Here is a 23,413-nt window from a genome sequence, read left to right on the forward strand (position 1 = left end):
ACAAAAAGAGAACATAAGATATGATATAATACATGCCTCCATTTAATACCAAAGAGAAACTGATGATGCTGCTATTTCTGCTTGGATATTGGCATGCTTTACGGGTGCAGGGGCCTGTCTGGATGAAAGGTGGACACCATCAAATTGGTCTCTTAGAATTAAGATTCTCAAAGTGGAGAATGGCAAAAAAGGAGTATGGTGGTGTAAAATAACAGAACTGATTGAGTACAAATAAAATCCACTGAAAAACAGATTAAAGAATACAGTGCATTAAACAGGTTAACAGTGGAGACAGGCCTGGCCAAATAATATGGAAAATATGCTGTTATTATCTTGTAAGTAAAAACCAAAGCTGCAATGTTATAAGTGATACTGCATTAAATAAACTAAGAGTTAGGACAAAGCATCAGTTTGTCATCGACAAAGACAGACGATGTACAGTTGAAGATGAGTTGACTTATCAAAAGCTCATTGGGTAATAAGTACCGGAACGTCTGTAATAATTTTTATTTTCATGCCGGACCCAAATAAAGTTCACACACATACCGGAAGTTAGTTTCAAAGAGTTCTGAGGCTATCTGAGCTAGGAAATCCACGTGTGGTTAACATTTCAACCATTATTTACAATGGGGAAGAACGGAAAATTCAATAAAGGCTCTAAACATAAACCTGGATCTAAAAAGAGGGAGAATAAATGTATCGTAATGTTCGACGAGAAAAATCGACAGTAAGTTATACGACTAGCCTACTCTCGCTAGCCATGCTATAAAGTGAATATTGTTTTCCAGGTTATGGGTGCCTAACTTTAGTCTTAGCCAAAGTAGCTTTTTTTTTTCAATATGACAGTGACATCTTTAAAACTGATTAATATCACTCGAGAATTCTTTACAGCCAATGTTGTTGACAATAACGCTAATGTTGAATTTGGCGTAACGTGATTTTGGATTCTACTATCTAGGCATGCAAGGATCAAGTCAATTGAACGATCCACCTTTCTTTGCAGGGACTTTCTAACTGGTTTTCACAAGAGGAAAATTGAGAGGAGGAAAGCAGCTGTTGAGGAGATAAAGCAGAAGTTGAAAGAGGAGCAGAAAAGGGTCAGGGAAGATGTAAGTGGACTATGAAGACAACCCTGCTGTTCTTAATGGTTGTTTTTTTGTAAGTGAATAGACCTGTTAACCTTCGAGAACCTCTCTCTCCATAGCGACACAAAGAGTATTTGAAGATGCTGCAAGAGCGAAAGGAAGCTCTTGGTAAGTGATCTTTAAAGTGAATATTACCCCCACAAAATGTTACTGTGTATAATCCTGGCTACATTACTGAAATTGAATTTTTCTTCCTTGGCTCAAGATGATGCTGACGAATTGGAGGACGCAATTACTGGTACAACAGAATCTGTCCAATATGATCATCCCAACCACACAGTTACTGTGACAACCATTAGTGACCTTGATCTAACAAAATCTTACCTGCTTGGCATGGATGCCCATCAGGTACAAGTCTTTTCAGGAGGATGGTTTTTAAAAGGGGTACATTTTAGTTGATGTCAAATTTCACCATGATTAATAACTTGTTTGTCACAGTTGACCTGCCAATATCATTGTCTCCTGTAGCGTAGCTCATCATAAACGTTCTTAACATGTTAAATACATCATGCATTTTACAACCTACTGCTAAATGCACTTGAACACAGTACACTAACTGTCAAGTTCAGTCTGGTGAGGTAATGCTGAAATATCTTCTATAATAGGATGAAGATTGCAGTGATGCAGAGGAGCAGACTGAGGAGAAGGATGCTGTGAAGTCACTTCCCAAGAAAGCCGGCAAGCCTTTGCTCTCTAAAAAGTTAGTAGGATTCAGTTAACATCTCCATTACTTACATGTGAATGTTCTATTTGTTTGTCAATGACACTCCTTGGCTACAATAAAATCTGTTGACCAGTATGGCTAAAACCCCACTTATCTTCTGTTTGCAGTCAATACTGCAGATCCTAAATATATAGTGGTCAGATATATAGTGGACATGGTTCATTCAACAAACATACATGCATGTATTCCAAGTTGTTCCCTCCTCTCACCAAGTACCCATTTCCTGTGCAGGATCAAGTCACTCTCAGCCTCGCTGAACATGTTAACCAAGCAACCACAGAAGCACAAGCGGAAAGGGAAGCAGGAAGACAAAGGACAGGGTCGAGTGAACTTAACTGGCAGCAACAACAAACGGCGTCTGACGAAAACCACCAAGACTCAGAGACGCAGGCGAACAGGCAAAAGGGGCCAGGACAGAGAGTAACTGTGTGGATGGGCTATGCACCAGGGACACGCTTGCCGCTGAACTTCTGTGATGGACGACAAAAGAAGTTGAATCGGGTTTTTAAAGTTATTTAAGAAATGGGCACACTTGTTTACAATCATAGTATTGAAAGGTGAGGGCGTTGACCAACGGAATAGAGAATGGGAACTACCATGAAGTTGACAGCAGTGTTTTAAAGCCATTTTGCGACTTGGTGCATTCATTTAATATACATCCTTTTCCCTGTCAGTTCACATGTTAACTGTCAAGGAAGTAGCACTACCATTGTGTTAAAATTGTAGAATGGAGTGAACTCGATCTGGAAAATCGATCAAAAGGATTGTCATTTTCTGTTTTTGATGTACAGGACATTTTTCTATTCGACGTTTTGCAACTAAAACGTAATTGTGTACATAGAAAAGTAATGGTGTAAATACAAAATAAAAATTACATAATTTTCTTGCCACATCTTGTTATTGTTATTGACATTGTCTCTTTTTCTTCTTATTTTGTCTCTTCAGAACTGGTAGAAAACACACATTTAATTCACATTTGATACAACAGTTTTTAGTGTACATGGGAGTATGTTGTTGAAAAAAAAGTCAAACCTGTCTCATGAAGCTCAAGTGTTGATTTATTTAAAGTTGAGCCTCCGCATGCCATCTGCTTACTAACTTCTTCATTTCGCTTTCTAAAGCAGATGATATTTAATACATCTTTGTGGGACTGTCATGCCACTGGTGCCATGTTGGCTCATCTCACACCATATGGTCAGCTTCTGTGATGCTTTAAGCAGATCCAAAATGGAGGACTACAGTGCCTTAGTTTCATCCATTGTTGAAGCAGCCAATGGGGTGTGTGTGAGTGTGAATAAGCCCTGGGGGTTTAAATGAGCGTAAAGAAGAGGCATGTGTCAGGGGTCTGATGGACACTTCATCCTGTGCCTTCTAATGCCAAATTCTTCATTAAACTGAAGACGGGACAACAAAATTTGGTAGGCCTACTGTCTTCTTTCTCTGTATATGAAAATTAGCTTTGTTAGCAAATAATTAATGAAGGAAATCTATACCTAATGTATTGGTTACATTTGTAGTTGTGATTAATTGTGAGGTAATTATTCAACAGTTTTGGTAAACTGCTAATTAATCTGAATGGGAAAAATTAAGTGGTGCCTTTTCTCATATTGGAAGAAGTATTCTGATATCACAGACAGTATTGCATTTCACTGTCCTTATGGTTAGTTTCACTTAGTCTAACTGTTTCGTCAAAGATGGGCTACTACTAAGTAACTGTACCTGGGAAGGACTAAGTTTTCATCACTTCTCAGTGTTTGTCACACCAGGGAGCTTTGTATCACTGTGGAGCATATCACAACTGCATTTTATCAGTTTGTGATACTTGAAATAAAGGAGCTGGGGCCTTTAAGTAATTACTCATTTTGGTGCTTAGTGATTTTGCATTTAGAATGGCATGTTTTTCCATGAGTGCTAATCAGTCCAGAAAGTGGCATTCTTAAAAATCCCTTAGGCTGCTATTGAGTTCCTATGTTGTCCTTCTGAGGGTCCTGTAAATACTATACTTATACCTTTGATGAGGTATGATGGAGTTTAAAGTACTCACTACTGAACCTTTATTAAGTAATTGGCTAATGCTTAGACTGTGAATAGTAACTTCTTTCCCCTAATTGAAGTGTTGAAAGGGGTGCAATGTGTGAGTGTATGCCCCCTCCGGACACACCATGCCACTCTCCGGCGACAACCTCATCTGTCCCAAGTTCCAGCCCAACATCTTCGACTCCTCCCGCTGCCACGACTGCCTGCGGCAGAAACACCTGCACACTGGCACAGACGCAGTGCCACAGGTGAGCCCTGGCACAGACTTGAGCCAAGGACCACAGCCAGTGTCGGAGGAGAAGGATTCAAGCGCCAAGGTAAGAAACGAGAGTAAGGAGGGGTGAGGATTGTGTAACAGGACTTAACTCCATCAGACAGATTCAGGCTAACTCATGTCATTGTGATAGGTGAGACGGTTGTAGACATTGAAGATCAGACGAGGATTAGAATGAATGATACATAAAGTTGTGGAAGTGATGGATCCCATTGCTGCAGTAACGTAATAATAAACTGTAACTTCAGAATGGATGTTGTTCAGAAAACAGTGACCTGATAAGAGAAAGAGGAGACAATCTTGTGCATAAACAGGTGTTTTCTATGATGGCTTCTTTGAGAATGACCTCTCACATGTTAACTTCATGTGTTAGGTCAGAACCGAAGCAGGGTGGAGCACCAAGAGAAACAGAGAAGTGAGACAGAGAGAGATTAAGACCAGGGCTGTGGTGAATGTGTGCTGCTCCCATTATAAATTAATGAATGGAGATCATTTACTGCCCTTTTGGGAATCACGGGTAACACAATACGCATCAGTAGAGAACAGAAAGCACTGGGTTTAGCCTACACACTGAATATCAGTGTGTAGGCCTGATCAAGAGAACTTTACATCTCAAACATTGATTATCAATTAATAATGTGGCTCCCTGATCTCAACAACATAATCCAATTAAAACAAAATTTCTGCTTCTTCAGTGCCACAGGAAGAAACACTAGCACATTGTGCGAAAGAAATTATGCTATCAGAGATTATTTAGATTTGTCAATTACATGCATTTTTTTTTTCAAGCTTAATCATGCAAGAACTTAAATTTGATTAAAAAATGTGTTCGTATATAAGAATGGGCGAAGAAAAAAAAAAAAGAGGACTGCCATGAAATAGTGATGAGGAGAACCACCATCTAGGTTTGAATTACAGTAGGTTGAGTGTAACCCTAATCGAGTCAAAGACATGTATGAGTGTGTTAGCAAGAGGTGTAGAAATAGTGGAAGACCCGGACAGAGGATTGTACCGCTGGAGTGTATTTCCGAAGCTCTCACTTAGGCTTGAACTGAAAATAAGAAAAAGAAGATTTGTGCTGGGGTAATTGTGCTTTTTAGATTTTTATTTTGTGCAATATACTGTATAGTTAGAAGTAGTATTTCTTTTTGCTGTATACTGTAACCAATTTAGTAGACTAATGTACAATACATGGTTGACTGTTGCAATGAATTCAACTTGCTCTTCCAAAATATTTACAAATAATTCCTGAATATTGTTTTATATTTATCTACTGGTAGTTGGTTACCATTGCATTCAAATGACCAACGAACCATAAGCCAAGCTATTCATTTCAAATACTCACGGGCCAGTTTGTCTAATGCTTATTTCTTGATGTTTGGTTGTTGACCTGTCAGGAGGACTCTGATGCCCAGTCCGTGGTAAGCAGCTACTGTGACATCAGTGGGGGTCAGAGAGGCTATGAGGAGAGCTCACTGCACATACTGAGTCCTGACTGTCAACTCTACCTCTGTGACGGAGACAACGACGAAGACAGCACAGACAGGTATAAGGGACCTATTCTAAATAACCACACAAACGGTTTAGTTGTTAGATACATGGACCTAGTCATCCTCTAGTGGCTGTGTGTCTTGAAGTGCATGTTTTTGTTTTAACAATTTTCTCTGCCTTCGGGAGTTTTTAGGTGTGTTCATATGTGTTCTTTTACCTTTATGTTATTTGTTAATTACTGTACTCTTCACTTTTTACTGCGAAAAAGCACTTTGGTCCACCTCAGGTTGTTTTTAACTATACAAATAAACTGACTTGACTCGACTTTTTAAATCTGATTAATTCATTTGTGAAGATATGCACCTACTTGTTGAACTTGACAAATCTGCCTTGTTCTTCATAATTTCTCTTGTCAGTCAGGACTACTGTGACTATCCGGACTTCTTTTACTCAGTGAGTGCAGACGACAACTATCACCCTGTTCATAGTAGATCAGCTCACTCAAGCATGACCCGTTTGGACCCACCACCCCACAGGCCCAACCCCCGGGCATGGATGGAGGAGTCCCGGAGCAGGGACAGCTTTGGTCAACACTCTGGTAGAGTATACCACTTAGCCAGTCTTTCAGATCGGATTACTGTCTGATGGATCATTCGATCTTTGCTGACATCACTTACAATCATACTTGTGGTTCTGTTTGTAGAGTAACAATGACTTCAACTCTGTTTTGGACTGTATTCTTGTCTTGTGATGTATACACATTGATGGAGTTCTGTTGCTGACATACTTAACAGCTATGCAGTAGACTTTAGTAGCAAATTTTGAATCTTTCTTTTACCCTAGTTGGCTCCAGAGGAGATCGAGATCAAGAAAGCGGTTACTTCTCTCTTGGGAAGGCAGGAGGCATCCGCTCATCCCGTGCCCAAAGCCCCCCAGCTCCTTACAGACATTCTGAGAGGGGACATCCCATTCCAAACACTCGAAGCCCAGAGCCAAAGGACACCATCCCATTTAGAAACCCTGATCTGGGAGTAGCCTCACACAGACGGGCGTCTGAGTTGCAAAACCAAGATTACCTAGAGGAGTGCCCTCTACCTGAACCAACTCCACTGGAACGAAGTATCGAAGTCGAGGTACAAGTTGGTCCCAGATCCCCAAGCCCCACTCCTTTCAAGCAGGCCGAATCCTTTGCCTCAAACCGCAGGGGTTTCAGTGGCTCAAACTCCAGAGCAAAGTCCCCACCAGCATACTCTTCATCACAGCAACAGTCCAGGAGGGGCTCTAGCCTGTCTCGCTCTTCTTCTCCTGCTCGGGGAACTTCCTCATTCAAGCAGAGTGAGTCTATAGCGTCACTGAATAGCCGGAGCTTCGGATCGAGTGCTTTCACCCAAGGCCTCGATCAAAGATCTAGGAGTCCCTCCTCTCGGAATTCCTATGGAAGAGGTTTAGATTCGGGGGGTGCCCAGAAAAACTTCAAGTCAATCGCAAGCTCTGTGGGCTCAAAATCTCTCTCCAGCTCTTACGCAGACCTGAGAGGGTCCTTGCGCAAGGCTGAGTCGACCACTTCTTTAGCTTCGCGTGGACTTCCCAGTCGTAGTTCCTCTCCTTCTAGGAAGGGCTATGACACCCCTGGCCAATCTATGTTGCGTAAAAGTGAGACAAATGGAGTCCTTAGTGGCCATGGTCGTGATACAAAAAGTTCAAGTTCAAGAAGGAGCTATGATACCTCCAGCCAATCTATGCTTCGAAAGAGTGACACAAGAAGTTCCTCAAATGCTTATGGCTTCGATAGAAGAAATGCATCACCTACAAGAACAAGCTTTGATCAAAAAGGTCAGTCTTTTTTACAAAAGACTGAGAAAAAAAGCTCCTCGTATGGACGTGATAGTCCCCCAACATCTAGAAAGGGCCTGGACACTACAAGACCATCTATAAAACACAAAAACGAGACTGCAAGCTCCCTGAGTCGCAGTTCAAATGCTTATGGCTTCGATAGAAGAAATGCATCACCTACAAGAACAAGCTTTGATCAAAAAGGTCAGTCTTTTTTACAAAAGACTGAGAAAATAAGCTCCTCGTATGGACGTGATAGTCCCCCAACATCTAGAAAGGGCCTGGACACTACAAGACCATCTATAAAACACAAAAACGAGACTGCAAGCTCCCTGAGTCGCAGTTCAAATGCTTATGGCTTCGATAGAAGAAATGCATCACCTACAAGAACAAGCTTTGATCAAAAAGGTCAGTCTTTTTTACAAAAGACTGAGAAAATAAGCTCCTCGTATGGACGTGATAGTCCCCCAACATCTAGAAAGGGCCTGGACACTACAAGACCATCTATAAAACACAAAAATGAGACTGCAAGCTCCCTGAGTCGCAGTTCATCGCCTTCTAGAAAAGGTTATGACACTTCAAGCCAATCAGTACTGCGCTTTACTGAGACAAGTCGCCCAATACACTGCCAAGGCCACAATAGTCGTAGCCCCTCTCCCTCTAGAAGGGGCTATGACACCCCTCGCCAATCACTTCAACGAAAATCTGAGACTGACCGCTCCAGAAGTATATCTGGCCGTAACAGTAGGAGTTCTTCTCCTAACAAAAGAGGCACTGACACCTCTAGCCAGTCAGCGCTGCAGAAGACAATGAGCTATGATTCTAGAACTAACGTCACTTCTACATACACAAAAAAAACAGTGAACAGCCATGGTAGGTCAGATTTGAATCCTTCTTCCGGTTCCTGGAGAGGTTCCTCTTGTTCGCTCTGTAGTCCGCCAATCTCCCGTAGCCCCTCCCCTTCAAGGAAGATCTCAGAAAATAGGCCACTTGAACGTTCTCCGAGGCCATCCACTGCTGTCTTGGGAAATGGCAGAACTGGGAACAGGAGCAGGAGCAGCAGCATCAGCAGTCATGTCACCGAACATCGTAGCCACACTCCAGAGGCAAGGAAGTCATCAGGCCAAAACCGCAGCCAGTCGCCCCAGATGCGTAGGCTGACTTCCTCCCAGAGTTCCATGGATTCCACTGAGTCTAGTCACCTTTCCGGGGGATCCACTGGATTCAACAAGGAGGAGTATGCCATGATGGCTGACATTCCAAAGGTCAAGACAGTATTCCAAAGAGAGGGGCCAAACCGTCTGGGGAAACTTGAAAGCCACCATTCAGGAAAGGAGAGACTGTACAAACCAGCAAGGTAACTCGGGGAAGGGAGGGAAAAGCATTTAGAAAACTTAAAAAAACTGAATACATAGTGTCTCATATTGTGTTCAAAAGTTAACTACCATTATGTGTTGTAGCCACTCCCATACCAAAAACTCCTTCAACAAATGGGATAGTGGAGGAGACCAACACGATGGAAGACTGACTCGGACACACTCCTCGACCTCTCTTCATTTACAGGTGTGCTGTGTATGATAATATAGACCACTGAAAGAGAGCTTGCCATCTCTCCCTGCATGTCTACTAGTCAAGCATGACGTGTAGAACAGGAGCCAAACTTAACACTTGATCTTGGCTCTGTAAGTTAAGCATAGCTTGACTGACACTGTTCGGTGTCAATTGTTCAATTTCCTGGCATTGTTGAAACATGTAGCCTTTTCACCGTAATGCATTTCGCTATCAGTGGTAGTGCAGGTGATTACTATTTGTCTGAATTTTATTAGACCCCTACCTGAAAGACATGTAAGAACACTAGTTTAGAACACAGTCCACCCTCACTAGAATTTTGCTAATTCACATGTAGTAATATACTCAAAGGTGTAGCCTACTCACTGCCCTTAGAGAGCATGTAGTCCAACTATGGAGGAGGATGCACAACCATGGAAAGGACACCAGAAGTCGCCAAGGCAAAATCAGGTATAAACTTTACTGTTTACATTTATTGATGTAAAGAAATATTCAGAAAACTTTGCTGTATCTCATTCACAGCATCATCATATTCCACCTGACATGTGATTGTAAGCTACGTGTGTTTATGTTTTAACACAGAGGGTGTACCAGGGCAGGCCCTCTGTGTACTTCTCACCAAGTGTGGAAAGTGCTGAGGAGTCTCCCATTGAACAGGCATGTATAGCTTTAGTACATACCATCAGAGACATATCTAAGCACTGCATGTTATAATTCAGATCTTTCCCAATGTTCTTTGTATAATACATAATATGCATGATTAGGGCATTGTTATGAAGATATTAGCATACACAATATTGGATCAGAGACCAACGGTTCAAAAACTGTTGCCACATAGATTGACTCTAGCTTGTGTCACGTCCTTTGGGGTGAGTGTCTGTGTGTTACACCCTGAGGATGCTAAATGAAAGCGCGTCAAATGTGGGCTGCCAGGGCACGCCAAATTCCTGGGATCAGAACCAAAAAAAACGAGACGGGATTTCACCTTGTCAGCAAAAGAAAAAATTAAAGAAAAATACTTTGATGCTCTTTCGAACCGTTTATGTCAGGCTTTCTCATTGTTTATTTTTCTGTTTACGATAGTTACAAAGATGTTTGTGTGGTAGGACCTCTTACAATAATATCACACCTGATTGGTTTGTGATTACTTGCCAGAACGACGACTGGAGACACGCCCAGGAAGTAGCTTACGAAGTAGTGTGAGGGTTACAATGAAATTTACCAAAGGAGTTGAGAAATCGATGGATTAAAATCGCTAGGCTTTGGTTTTATTTAAAATTCTTAGTGTTGGCTACATGAGTTAGAGCATGCTAACAAAGTAAAATTATAATAGTTGGAAATGGCGGGAGTCTCTATCATTGTAGCTAATGTTAGATTAAGCAATACACGCTTTAGCTGAACAAAATCAACAGGTAGCCAATATTGTTCTCGTGTTTGCTTAACGTTGGACCTCGATACCAAATGGGAATACGTTGCTAATATTTTACTTTTCTTAACTCTTTTTCAACCAACTCTCGGATTTACCCAAATATGACGGTAAGTTTGATATTTCGATGGCTACTATGGATTACTGTGTTTGAAAGCATGAGTTGTGTATTGTTAAAGTTGCATACATCGATTAAATTTGAAATGAAGATGTTTTTCAGTGATAGTGATGTGTCGTTCGTGTGATTCCGTATGATGTGGCTGTATTGTTGCCATTTGTTGCATGCATAATATAAGAAATGTAGATATGTTTTTGAGGGTTACCCCTAGAAAAATGTAAATTGTGGCAGGGCAAGTCTCTGTTGACGCAACAGACTATGCGGGTTAATCAGCAAAGGTATGCGAATTGTTTAATCTGAGTTGTTTACCCGCTGCTAGAAACACATTTAGCTTGAATCATGTTGGTACACGATTTTCTTCTCGAAGTGACGATTTAACTAGCCTCCTGCATATCAAATTAATAACGCCCATCATTTCGTCTGCATTCAATTGTAAAATCGGTTGAGAAAGAATGGTAAACTAATGGAAACTGTAGACCTATGAAGTTATTTTTGCAGTAGCAGTCTGGTTACTGCAAAACCGTGTTAGTGTATCCAGGTCTGATAATACGTGTCAAAAGTATTCGTTGTCGTCGCCTTAAACATGCTAAAACTGCCATGTTGCCTTGCACAGCTACCATTTCTGATCGATCATTTGAGGGAGAATGACGTGGGCAGTGAGTGTATGTTTCCATTTTCAGTTCATCTTTGGCAACTGATCCAAATCCCTGTGGCCTAAACGTTGTCAGAAAGGTATGCAAACTCGGTCTAGCGTAAGTTAGGCTATGTTTGGTAAAAGAACGTGGAACAGTGGGGATTGAGGGTCGGATAAAAAACGAGGAATGCGGATTATAAATAGTTTCATAATCTTTATATTCTCCATCAAAGTCTAGGCATACCTGTAGCTGCCTGTTTCTGTTTGCCCCTTTTGTTGCTGTTTCGACAGGCGTTGTAAGGCTGAGGGTGTGGTTATAGAAGCGTCAATGGCTGGCATAATCTGAGAGTAGAGACAGCAAAACCTTACTGCTTTTTTTTTTTTTTTTTTACAATTCGCTCAGAGTTTACAGCAACACCCTCAGTTTAGACAGATGATAGTTCCTGTTTTAGCAAGTGCTTTCAGAGTTGGAGAATAGCCTGTTGACTTGTGTAAACTCATCTGGCTCTTAACTGCATGGTAGACAACATCTCTGATCACGAAAGTGATGTTGTTACTGATGGCATCATTGCATCCTTCAGAGTCCTCACTAGTGTTGTGCATTGTTGTGCATGAATACATGCTGTGTTCAGGACTCTTTCCCCCCCCCCTCTCTTGTGCTTCCTGCCACTTTTCACTCTTCACAGTTTTGTCTTGTTTACAGTGCTAACTAACGCCCAGTGAAAAGCTGAAATGTAGCCACCCACCCACCCACACATGTTCACAAATGGACACAGCTGTACATGTTTGTTTGGTTGGATTGTTTTGAAGTTTTTGAAGTGGTATCTGTCTGCCTCTGCATGCTAATGAAGTGTTTTTGACTGATGTTACTAGGCTCTCTGACTTTAAATGTCTCTGACTGACTTTAAAACCTGAGAATGCTCTCTTTGCTCCCACAGCCTGACCTCCTGAACTTCAAAAAGGGATGGATGTCAAAACTGGACGAAAATGGAGAGGTACCGACTGTTGTTGTTTATCTTTGTCTACTCTCTACTCAATATGCTTATTTTCTTCTCCTCTTTCTTTTTTGCTCATGCTTTCTATCTTCTTTCCCTTCTCTTCCATCTCCCATTCCTGGAATTGAGAAGGGCTGTTAGTAAAATGATAGCCTCAGGCTATCCTTGTGTCCTCCTTATTGCCACCTGCCGTCCTAGCAGGTGGGTATGCAGGTCGGCTACACAAGAGTATAATGTTCGGCCCTGTTACTGTGGGTGGCTAATGTGTTTGGTGTGCCCAATGGGGGATATGTCTTAACAACTCTTAATTCTTTCCCTAAGAAACGCCCTTAGATTTGAATAAGCAAGGTGCTGCTTGCTGTCCACAGTGACTAGTTATTGAAGGAGTTAGCACATATATTAAGGCACTTAGTCTTCCATTCATAACTAGTATCATTTCAGCAACAGAGCCATGATCTGAATTTCTGGTTCAACTGCTGTCTGGCTCTGTGTGTTCACAGTGGAAGAAACATTGGTTTGTTTTGACTGACGCTGGCCTGAGGTACTACAGAGATTCTGGAGCAGAAGAGGTAGGATGTTCACCATTGCATTGTTACCTGAATTCCTTTTGTCTGGAGAATTCCATTTCCCACATTTTATGGAGTTAGCACTGCTCATTTAGAGGCTTGGTGGCGACTGGCTAGCATCGGCTATAATTTCAGTGTATGTACAATATTATGACATGCAGAAAGATGACCTGGATGGGGAGGTTGACCTGAAGTCTTGCGTGAAAGTGTCAGAGTACGACGTGGAGAAGAACTATGGTTTCCAGATTCATGTGAGGATACTCTGCTATTTATGAATTCATTATATTCATATAAATTTTTTTTAATTAATGAATGCATGAGTATAACTGCAATATCAAGACACTTCAGTGGATTTTAATGTGTTCAGGGCGTAGATAAGGAAGTGAAGTATAGATAATTACTATGCATGAGTCGGCTTTAAAAAACATCTTGAGAATAATTAACTGGTAAATATCATTAGTCTGACGTTTATTTAACAAGCTCACTGTCCTACTTGAACACCCCCTTTACCACCAATCCACTTACCCACCCCTCTTCCCACTTTCCTTCCTTGTCTGGACTCCACCTCCCATTCCCGTTCTCCACCCTTGTGATCTCCTTGCACTTTCCCTCTGGCAGACTCGAGAGGCAGTGGTCACACTGTCAGCCATGACAGCCGGGATCAGGAGGAACTGGATCGAAGTCCTGAGGAAGAGCGTGCGCCCTAGTAGCTCACCCGACCTCACACAGTGAGTCTTTACTATGATGTGTCCTTGTAGCTCACCTGACCTCAAAGTGAGTCTTTACCATGACCTTTCCTTATAGCTCACCTCACCTTTATATATACCTCTCCAACCTTCAAAACATTTTCTTCAGGTTCCAACAACATTTACTCTTTTACCATGCCTTTTTCCATTTGGTTTCCTCAGGATTTGTTTTCCTGAACCCTCTCTCAATCTCTAATCTTCCTTAGTTTCCTTGTTCTCCTCTTTCATTATTTATTTACTGCCACATTCCTCATTCTTCCTAATTAGTTGTTGTTGTGTATTTGTGTGTTTCTGCTCCCTGACAGTCTTGTTTCTCTTCTGTATTTTGTCATTTCTGCCCCTTCACTGTAATGATTTTTCTTCTTCCTTGACTGTGCAGGAAAAGCAACCCTTCCTGCCTAGTGACTCACCTGCCTGTGTTTGTGCAGGCAGTGAGTGTGCACCTTTGGTAGCCACACAGTCACCTCCAAGTAATTCCCTCTCGCTCTGTCTTTTCTCTGTTCCCCAGGCTGCCCGACAGCAACAGTGATAAGGAGAACTCGCACACACGCTCCTTATCCTCAGCGCGTCGCCACCACTCCCAGTCCCAGCTGCACGCAGACACAGGCTCCTCGGGCTCCACCCAGCGCCGGTTCGACTATGTGGAACTGTCTCCAGTCAGTGGCCCGGGGTCAAGCGCCCAGAGGGAGTCTGGCGAGGGCCAGGTGCGGGACAGTGGCTCCAGCCGCGAGGAGGAGCAGCAGCGGCAGCAGCAGCGGGCCAGAGAGTCCAACGCCAGCCAATGGGAGGCTGTGCTGTCCCGCAAGGCCCCGGGCGGCGACAACGTGCTGAGGATCAAGGAGGAGATTGAGAGGAAGTGGGCCGAGTTTGAGCGGCTGCCGTTGAAGGAGATGCGCTCGTTGGCAGCGACGATGGGCTCGCGGTCGAGTTCGGGCCCACTGGCTAGTGAGGCGCTACAGAGGGAGGTAGTGTGTGGAGATGATTTTTCAATTTGCAAACGCAAATTAACAAATTCATCTGCTAGTTGACAGCAAAGAGTGTGGATGTAGACTGAATAACTGTGTGTGTGTGTGTAGGCATTACTCCCTGAAAGAACACAAAAGGGCAAAATGCAGAAGTATGGTGTTTTGTGTTACTGGGTGAATGTCACCAGGATACAATCCCATCGTCTCCGTGTTGCACCTTCAAACTGACTTAAAGGGAGCTTTGGTGATGTGGGCTTGCTATGGGGACTGTTAAGCAGTGTGTATTTGGAGTAGATGAGACTCAGTGAACGTTGCACCAGTCTGATGGTGCTAGCAGGTTAAACTCACTGCTGTGAGAGTCCCCATGTGTGAGTTGCCATGGTAGTTAGCAGCAGCTCGTTTTTCTCTTTTCTTTCACCAAGACTGTTGGCATGTAGCAAAACCTCAGTCACATGGGCCCTTTGTGCATCGCTAACATACTGGGAGGACGGTGATGGAAACTAATCTAAAATCTGAATGCACAAGAGGCCCCTTTGACTGAACATACAATCACATGCACTCGGCCTTGCTTTGCACCGATGCATCAGCACATTGGCCAGAGCCTCCCCTACAGAGTGCTTTACCCCTGTCTGTGTCCCCTGCTTCCTTCTTCCCCATCTCAGGTGGCGTCTCTGAGGCAACAACTCGAGCATATGAAGAAGGGGGGCGAGGGAGGGGGGGTAGGGGGACGAGAAACAGGGCGAAAGGAGGAGAAAGGAGGAAGAGGTGGCCCTGGTGCGGGGGGTGAGTGTGGGCCACTTGCTCCGTGTGGACGAAGCCTGCGGTCGATGGAGCTGGCCCATGGCCATGCCCTGGAGGAGCTGCAGAGGCAGCACGCACGGGAGATCCAGCAAATGCAAAAGGAGAGGGACCGGCTCCTCCAGGAGGAGACCCAGGCCACGGAGAAAGGTAACCGGTTTGGTTCATGTCATAGTCTCTTCCTTGATGAAGATATTGATCAGAGCTGTGATAAATAAGGGAAAGGCAAAATAGAAAGAAACTAGAAAATGTAATTTCGAGGAAATTACCAGTGCATGAAAATGCAAAACATACTGTATATTAACATAAAATACAAAACAAACTTTTATTTGGAAACAGTTGTGGGCAGAGGAAACAGTTGGCTGGAGTCATAGTTGATAGCAACTAACAGTTGAAATGGCTGAACAGTTAAATAGTTGAGTAGTTTAAATAGTTAAATTATTTAATAGTGAATTATTGTAGTGAGGACATTTATTTTGAAACAGTTGTGGGCAGAGGAAATAGTTGAACAGAATCTGTAGTCTTAAGAGAGCCAGATTGTATGCTTAAAGCCTGAGACAGAGTAATGTAATGAATGTTGATAGACATAAAGTTGAATGGATGTTGATAGATAGTTTAATGGGTGGATGAGTGAATGGTTTGAAAAGGATGAATGGATAGAAAGTTGGATGGAATGTGCCTTATGTCCTTGTGGAATGAAGAGACACAGAGAGAGTTAGCCTAGTTGAGCAGAAAGCAGTTGATACAGGTGACCGGTGTTCTGTCACCTCCTCCATTTTTTACTTGTCATGGGAAACCACAGGTCTCGATAATCCGCTTGTGATTGGTCAACTGTAAAAAAACAGCGTGACGTATGGCGTTTCTCCACTAGAAGTTGAATATTTCTCAAGTTCTGAGCTGCAGAAAAAGACGGCTGCAGTCGTGTTTTAAAAGATGCCGAGGGCTTTTTTGAAAACACGGCCTACTTAATAGGATTATAATGTAAAAGGGACGCCGGCAGCTGCAAAAAAGACGCTTAGTCTGAACGTACCCTGAGGCTGTTTTTCACAGGACCTTTTGCCCGAATAATGAGGGATGGCTACTCTACTTGGTGTAGACAACTGACCCTCTGTGTCTTTGCTTCCCCATAATCTCATCAGCCATGGAGATCCTGAAGAAGGCCCACAGAGAGGAGCTGGAGCGTGAGCTGGAAAAGGCTCGCAGGCTGGGCTCTGCTGGGACGGACACACAGGCCCTGACTTCACAGCAGCGGTCAGTGGTCACTCCACTCTCGCACAACACAGGACACATTGTGTCTTTTTTTTAAAAATCCCATCTTTCCTTGTTTATTTAACACCTGACACATTTTTCACCATCTCCCACCCTACACACACACACGGGTACACACAACCTTCGAAAGTTTCATTCAACAATCTCGCTTGTCTAACACTATCAGTGGCCAGATTTGATGTTTTACCTTGAGTTTAAGCTGATGTGTAAGAGCCTGTGTGCTTTGTATACATACCACTACACTCATTAGGCCATTGGGGGGTTCAAACCGGCTCTGCAGTCACAGAGTTTCGCAGTCTCAGCCATAAAGACTGCTTTCTAATGAAAGGTTATTATAGCAGTCAGCATTTACTCCAAGAATGCAGACCCAATGGTAATAGATTACCTCACATTACCACACAACTTCCTGACTTTGGTGGGAGTGCTTTCAATGTTGTAGCCCCCAAGTCAATCTGCAAGTTAATAATACATCAGAAGTAATCAGTGAAATGTCAACAGGAAATGTAGGCAGATGTATATCCTGTCCTAGTATTCATGTAGTGTTACACAGAATGGTGAAAGGTATGTTTTCACTTCACATATTGGAATTCTTGTTTTTATTACATTACATTACATTACATTTATTCATTTAGCAGACACTGTTGTTCAAAGTGACTTACATATGTCAGCTATATTACAAGGGATTACATTGTCCCCGGAGCAACTTGGGGTTAAGTGCCTTGCTCAAGGCCACAGCAGTGGAAGATGGGAATTGAAGCCACAACTTTTCTGGCTACTGCACGCTGGCCCAGCTCCTTAACCCTACACTTTAATGTTCTTGTGTGTGCGCACACTAGGCTGAGCCACGTGGGTGTATAGTAGTGCATGTTTATGTTCATGTATGCACCCTCGCAGGCCAAAGCCAAAAACAATCTTTCAGGAAGCCACCTTTAGAATTCACACAGGATTATTAAAAGAAATGTATGCCTGCTGTTCCAGATATTACAAAATATGTGATTCAATCCAAATTGGTCAGCAACAGATGAAGTGCGCCTTGGGGGAAAATTAGACCATGAGGTGTAACTAGCCTACTACAAAATCAAATTATCTCAAGCATTTATAGAGGCCTTGTTCGTTTGGAGAAATTCAGAGAATGTAATTAACATTTAAGTCATGGCATTTTCAGCATTGGTTTAAGTGTTTTTCCAAATGAAAGTCACAAGATATTTTTGTGTCTGTTAGATTAAGCTGCGTAATTAAATTTGATTCAGCTGTAATAATGATATAGTTGGCTATTCAAATTAGAGCTTCAAGGGCTACATAGAAGTTGTCCGCCTTTTTGCTTCATCTGTAATAATGAAATTAGTTTGACTCGTTCAAATTGGAGCTTTAAGGACAGCATAAAACAGTTTAAGTGATATTTGTAGGGATGCACGATATATCGGTGGCCGATATATTATTGGCCGATAAGTGAAAAAATGAAAATATTATTATCGGTCCGATAACAGAATTCTGGCCGATAATTTGCGCCGATATTTTTTGAAGTCCTAATTTAGGCCTACGTAAGGTCCGTCTGGCTACACTGAGCTACTTGAGCTTGGTTGGCTATACTTTTTCCTAAATATAATGTCAGCGGTGTGAATGTATTTCACCACTCTAACAAAATCTGTGGATATGCGTTCATTTGGGAATCTGTGCATCTCAAAATCCTCTCGTGAATGATCTGCCATTTAACCTTACCAGAGCGGAGCTCAGCCCTATCTAGAGTCGTCTTGTGCTGATGTGTTTGCACTTTACCGCGCTGGTCGGGGAAACAAATAAACTAACTCGTTAGTGGGACGAGTACATAAGTAGGCCTAGTTCTAAGTTGTGTTTTAGTATTATATTTGCATTGAACCATTCCTGCTTCAGTTCCAGACAGGTCATCATAATAAGTTATTAAAACCTTCGGGGCTAACCCCTTTAATTTCTGCTGCAGCAGGTTGTGCGCAACAGAGTAGACGGACAAAAGATACAGTCTGAGGAGTTGCAGCTTTATTCAGTTACCCGCAGTTGAAACTAAACCTAAGTTTCCCTCACAAACTCTGATTTGGTCGCTATACTGTAGCTTATTCCCAGCTGAGCCGTTTATGAGTGTTTAGTCCTAAATGAAAACGATTCATACTCTCTAGCCACTTACTTGCAATTCACTGACGTCAGGTTCACTTAAAGGAGCCACACATACTGTAGGACTAGGCTACTGTTATGTTGACTGCTGTCCATCATTTGGTGGTAGGTAAAATTAATGCAATAAAATTATGCTTATTAAATGCTTTCCCCAAATCACTTTTCACTTTTTTTTTTTCAAGAGTAATATTATCGGTTATCGTATCGGTATCGGCCACAACAAACCAATAAATATCGGTTATCGTTATCGGCCCTACAATTCCATATCGGTGCATCTCTAGATATTTGTTTGCCGTACTTTGTTATTTGCCCATTTGAGTGTGCGTGCATGTTCCCCCAGGGCTGAGACAGCGGCGCTGCAGCGGGAGCTTCAGGGCCTCTCGGAGCGCTACTCTCAGAAGTGCCTGGAGCTGAACCGTGTCGCGCAAAGTATCGAAGAGCGTGAAAGGGAAGCCAGCCGCAAAGAGCGAGAGATGCAGCTGCTCAAGCAGGAGAACCAGGTGAGCAGGGATGAATGGAATTTGTTTGGTTGGTGGTTTTCTAAGAATAAATGAATACACAATATTAGCAGGGGTGACTACACATGGAATGCTGATCTGCGTGGAGGAGAACAACTGCCATTTTGTTTGGTTTCATGTTCAGCCATACCTGCAGTAAGTCAAAATTTGCTGTTGGCTGTGAATCTTGTTTTGCACTGTGTACAGAAAGCTGTGAGGCGTAGCTGACACTGTGCCATAGCAACTCTGCAAGTACCATTTTTAAACACTCAGCAAGGCTTCCTGTCTTTAGAACAAGTCTAGTTCCCCCTCACTCAGCAAGGCTTGCTTTCTGTTGAACAAGTCTAGTTCCCCCTCACTCAGCAAGGCTTGCTTTCTGTTGAACAAGTCTAGTTACCCCCCACTCAGCAAGGATTACTGTCTGTAGAACAAGTCTAGTTCCCCCCACTCTGCAGGGCTCAATACCTTGCATGGCTGGCCATATGAACATGTGTATTCTGTCCTCCTCAGGACCTGCAGGCACGCCTCACCCAGGAGATCAACCGCATGCGCTCCTTCGTCACAGGCCAGGGGATGGAGGGCATCGCTGACACCCACAGAGAGAGGAAATCCTGTGAGCTGGAGGTAGGTGCTTAAAAAAAAAAAAAACAGTAGAGGGTTGGCATCACTGCTACAAAATACTGATTTTGACACTGACTTCAACACCTCCCCACCCAAAGCTAGAGCTGTTGTGATGTGAGAGATAAGGTGGCTTGCATGAGCTGAGCATGCAGTTTTGAATACCACAAACCTTCTGTATATATATACTTCTTTTTGGAAACTAATACCATTCTAGTTTCAGTTTGTTTACATTGAATGACAGACTCTTACTGTTTTGGAAAGGGTTTGCTTCTGTCCATCTGTTGTTTGAGTTTCTTATTGCTTTATTTATTTATAGGTGCTCCTAAGAGTAAAGGAAAACGAGGTGCAGTACTTGCAGAAGGAGATAAACTGCCTGAGGAATGAACTGCAGTGTCTTAACTCGGTACTACTTTTTTCACCATCGCTCCATATCCACATACGTGTTTACATTTGTTTTTGTGTGTGGGGAAACCTTAGTGATGTGCAGATGTTAAGACAACAAAAAAACATCCCTGTATACGCACATATTACCTTTCAACGCATCTCTATGAACTCACGGCTCCCTAGGAGAAGCGTTCGGCTTGTGAGCGCTATAAGGAGGTGCACGAGGAGCTGAGCAGCATGAAGAGTAGGAGTGAGCGGGAGATCCAGGGCCTCAGGGAGCATCTGAAGCTGACCATGGCTGCCCTGCAAGAGGGCCAGCAGCTTGGCAACAGCCTGGAGCACTGATGTCCTGAAGCTTCTCGAAAAAAGGGTGAGTACGTTTTGAGAAAGTATCCTCCACAAAGCTACTTAATCATTCCTAATTTTTTTTTTTTTTTTTTTTTTTTTTTTTTTAAAATAATTTCTGTGGCTGAAAGGCACAGTCCTTTTATTATTTCATCACATTTTCGCTGTGTGTCCAGTGTATGCACTAAAAAAGCCTGTAGTGTTTGGGGACAGTCCTGGCTCTGTGAATGGTGGTGGTGGTGCTTCAAGAGCAAAGGAGTAATAGAGACAGCACAGCCAGACACCTAACTCAGACCTACAACCTCTGACTTAGGAAATGGGTGTACTAGCAAGAAAGCTGAAACTCAGTGCTAGCATCTGTGGCTAGCATGTCTCTTAAAGTGCCGGTGACTCAGGTTTACTCCCTGCACAGCAATACCCACCGGGTACCTTTACACTTATATATGTATATAGGATGACCGTTGTTCATTTATCTGCAATTTGCTGCATGTTGTATGCATGGAACTAAATTACTAAATCATCTGTATTATCTTTTTTTGCAGTCAAGGGCATGCTGTTTAAATGGGAACTAAAGCCTTGAAGACATTATTCACTGACAATGCAGATGCTGCAAGTGCCTTTGCTTTCCAAATCAGCCACTCCTCTGCAAAGATTTGTCAGTTGATCAGTCATACACTGGGTTGCCCAAATATGCACTTTTTAAAAAAAAAAAAAAAGAAAGAAAGAAATTGTGTGTGTGTGTGAATGCTTGCCTGCATTTGTACGTTCAGGAGAGTAAGTGAACAATGGTGGAGTCCTAATTCAAATGTGGCACATGTGACATACAAACTGGACTAAACTGGATTTCCCCCTTGTCCTCATCTGATTTTTACTGCATGCTGTTCTAGCTGTGTATGATAGACAGAGGACTACAATATTCTAAGGACTTAAGATTCTCTGTTGAAACATCTCACACAAAATGTATCTCCTAGACATTATTTCCAGACTTGACAGGAAGTATTTTGATCAGAAATAGCTGCCGAGACTCTTTAAATGCTCTATTTTTAAGAATAGCTGAAAACCGGAGGACCATTATCAGCTCCTTCCGTCGTGCTTTCTTGCTGGGTCTCTTTAGATGAAGTGACTACAAAATAATTGCCTGAGAAGCCAAATACAGACATTTTCTGTCAAGGCCCTTTGCTTATTTAAGTGCTCTTTTTGAACTTTTGTAGATCTGTATGTACTTTTTGTGCAGGTAATGATCTATGGTCTGTTTTGGTCATTTGATGTCAAAGGTCCACATTTCAAGCAGAGGTTATACTGTGGCAAACATTGACAACATGTTGCCAGGCCCTCTCTTTGCCTCTCTACGCTGTGTGTGGGTGTACGTTTTGTGTGTGCCACAACAAGCTAGTGTTGCTTTAATGAGCCAATGGGTTTTTTTTTTTTTTTTTTCGTTTTTTTTTCTTATCTAGTTAGCTGTCTTTTTGAAATGTTCATATTTAATGTAGGCTGAACAAGTCCTTTAACATACCAGCATTTTACAATAAATGAAAAAGACTCTCTGTCTTTGTTTGATATATGCTTCCTTTTAACTCTTGCTCTAATTCGATGTTGAACATCGAAGTAGTTGATTTATTGAGGGCTTATGTGTAGGCCACTTTAAAATTGCACCTGAAATGATAAGAAATTGAATTGAGAAGTGGGTGGGAAATTATTCAGAACGCCCCCTCCCTAATTTATTTCAAAAAGAGAATCTTTGATATATTGTAGATTCATTAGATATAAAGTGAAATATTTCGAGCCATTTTTTATTTTGATCTTGATTACAGCTTACAGCTATCTGAAAATATTAGAAAAGAGGTTATAATACTGAAATGTCGACCTTTTGAAAAGAAATGAACTAATCTCACTAATTTGACTTATCTAAAATAGTTCATTTATACACTCAATACTTGGTCGGGCTGCTTTTGCACAAATTACTGCATCAATGTGCCGTGGTATAGAGGCAATCAGCCTGTGGCACTGCTGAGGTCTTATGGAAGCCCAGGTAGCTTTGATAGTGGCCTTAAGGTCATCTGTATTGCTGGCTTGACAATTAAACTTGGGGTTCAGGCCAGTTGTCTGGCCAGTCAAGCACAGTAATACCATGGTAAGTAATACCATGGTAAGCAAACCATTTACTAGCAGTTCTGGCACTGTGGGCAGGGGCCGAGCCCTGCTGGAAAAGGAAATCAGCATCTCCATAAAGCTTGTCAGCAGATGGAAACATAAAGTGCTCTAAAATCTTCGGTAGAAGGCTACATTGACTCTGGACTTGGTAAAACACAGTGGACCAACACTACCAGATGACATGGCACCCCAGAACATCACTGACTGGAAACATCAAACTGGACTTCAAGCAACAAGGATTCTGTGCCTCTCCACTCTTCCTCCAGACCTTGATTGGACCCTGATATCCAAATGCAATGCAAATGTTATTTTTATGTGAAAAGAGGAGTTTGGACTGCTGAGCAACAATCCAGTTCTGTCTCTTTTTAGCCCATGTAAGACACTCTAACCTGGTCTCTGATTCAGGAGTGGCTTGCCACTAGGAATAAGCCAATTGTAGCCCATTTCCTGGACACATCTGTGCATGGTGGCTCTTGGTGCAGACTCCAGCCTCAGTCCACTCCTTGTGAAGTTCCCCCAAGTTCTTGAATAAGCTTTTCATGACAATTCTCTCGAGGCTGCGGTCATCTTTGTTTCTTGCACCCCTTTTCCAACCACATGTTTCCCTTCCAGTCAACTTTAAATGAATATGCTTTGATACAGCACTCTGAACACCCTGCCCTTTCAGCAATGACATTCTG

At 42.5% G+C, this 23,413-nt stretch overlaps 2 protein-coding genes across 4 annotated transcripts; both read left to right on the plus strand.

Annotated features, from left to right (window-relative positions):
- Window positions 1-535: 535 nt before the first annotated feature.
- On the plus strand, window positions 536-2,759 carry nol12 (nucleolar protein 12). The gene is made up of 6 exons (XM_042086103.1): window positions 536-727; window positions 1,004-1,109; window positions 1,205-1,253; window positions 1,351-1,493; window positions 1,751-1,845; window positions 2,101-2,759. Exons 1-6 carry the CDS (start codon window positions 627-629, stop codon window positions 2,291-2,293), a joined length of 687 nt encoding a protein of 228 aa, XP_041942037.1. The 5' UTR covers window positions 536-626; the 3' UTR covers window positions 2,294-2,759.
- A 7,323-nt stretch (window positions 2,760-10,082) lies between these two features.
- Window positions 10,083-22,126, plus strand: triobpb (TRIO and F-actin binding protein b). 3 transcript variants are annotated; one of them, XM_042086879.1, is made up of 13 exons: window positions 10,083-10,609; window positions 12,190-12,246; window positions 12,747-12,815; window positions 12,974-13,063; window positions 13,431-13,540; window positions 14,067-14,523; window positions 15,186-15,471; window positions 16,461-16,572; window positions 19,076-19,235; window positions 19,743-19,856; window positions 20,170-20,256; window positions 20,421-20,607; window positions 21,125-22,126. In XM_042086879.1, the coding sequence occupies exons 1-12, from the start codon at window positions 10,604-10,606 to the stop codon at window positions 20,580-20,582; spliced, it is 1,710 nt and encodes a 569-aa protein (XP_041942813.1). In that variant the 5' UTR covers window positions 10,083-10,603; the 3' UTR covers window positions 20,583-20,607; window positions 21,125-22,126. The 3 variants fall into 3 exon arrangements, with proteins under 3 accessions (XP_041942813.1, XP_041942814.1, XP_041942815.1); XM_042086880.1 differs by having other exon boundaries at window positions 10,083-10,485; window positions 12,214-12,246; XM_042086881.1 differs by lacking the exon at window positions 10,083-10,609 and adding an exon at window positions 12,379-12,447.
- Window positions 22,127-23,413: the final 1,287 nt, after the last annotated feature.

This window comes from Alosa sapidissima, chromosome 3 (assembly GCF_018492685.1).
Source record: "Alosa sapidissima isolate fAloSap1 chromosome 3, fAloSap1.pri, whole genome shotgun sequence".
NCBI lineage: Eukaryota > Metazoa > Chordata > Actinopteri > Clupeiformes > Clupeidae > Alosa > Alosa sapidissima.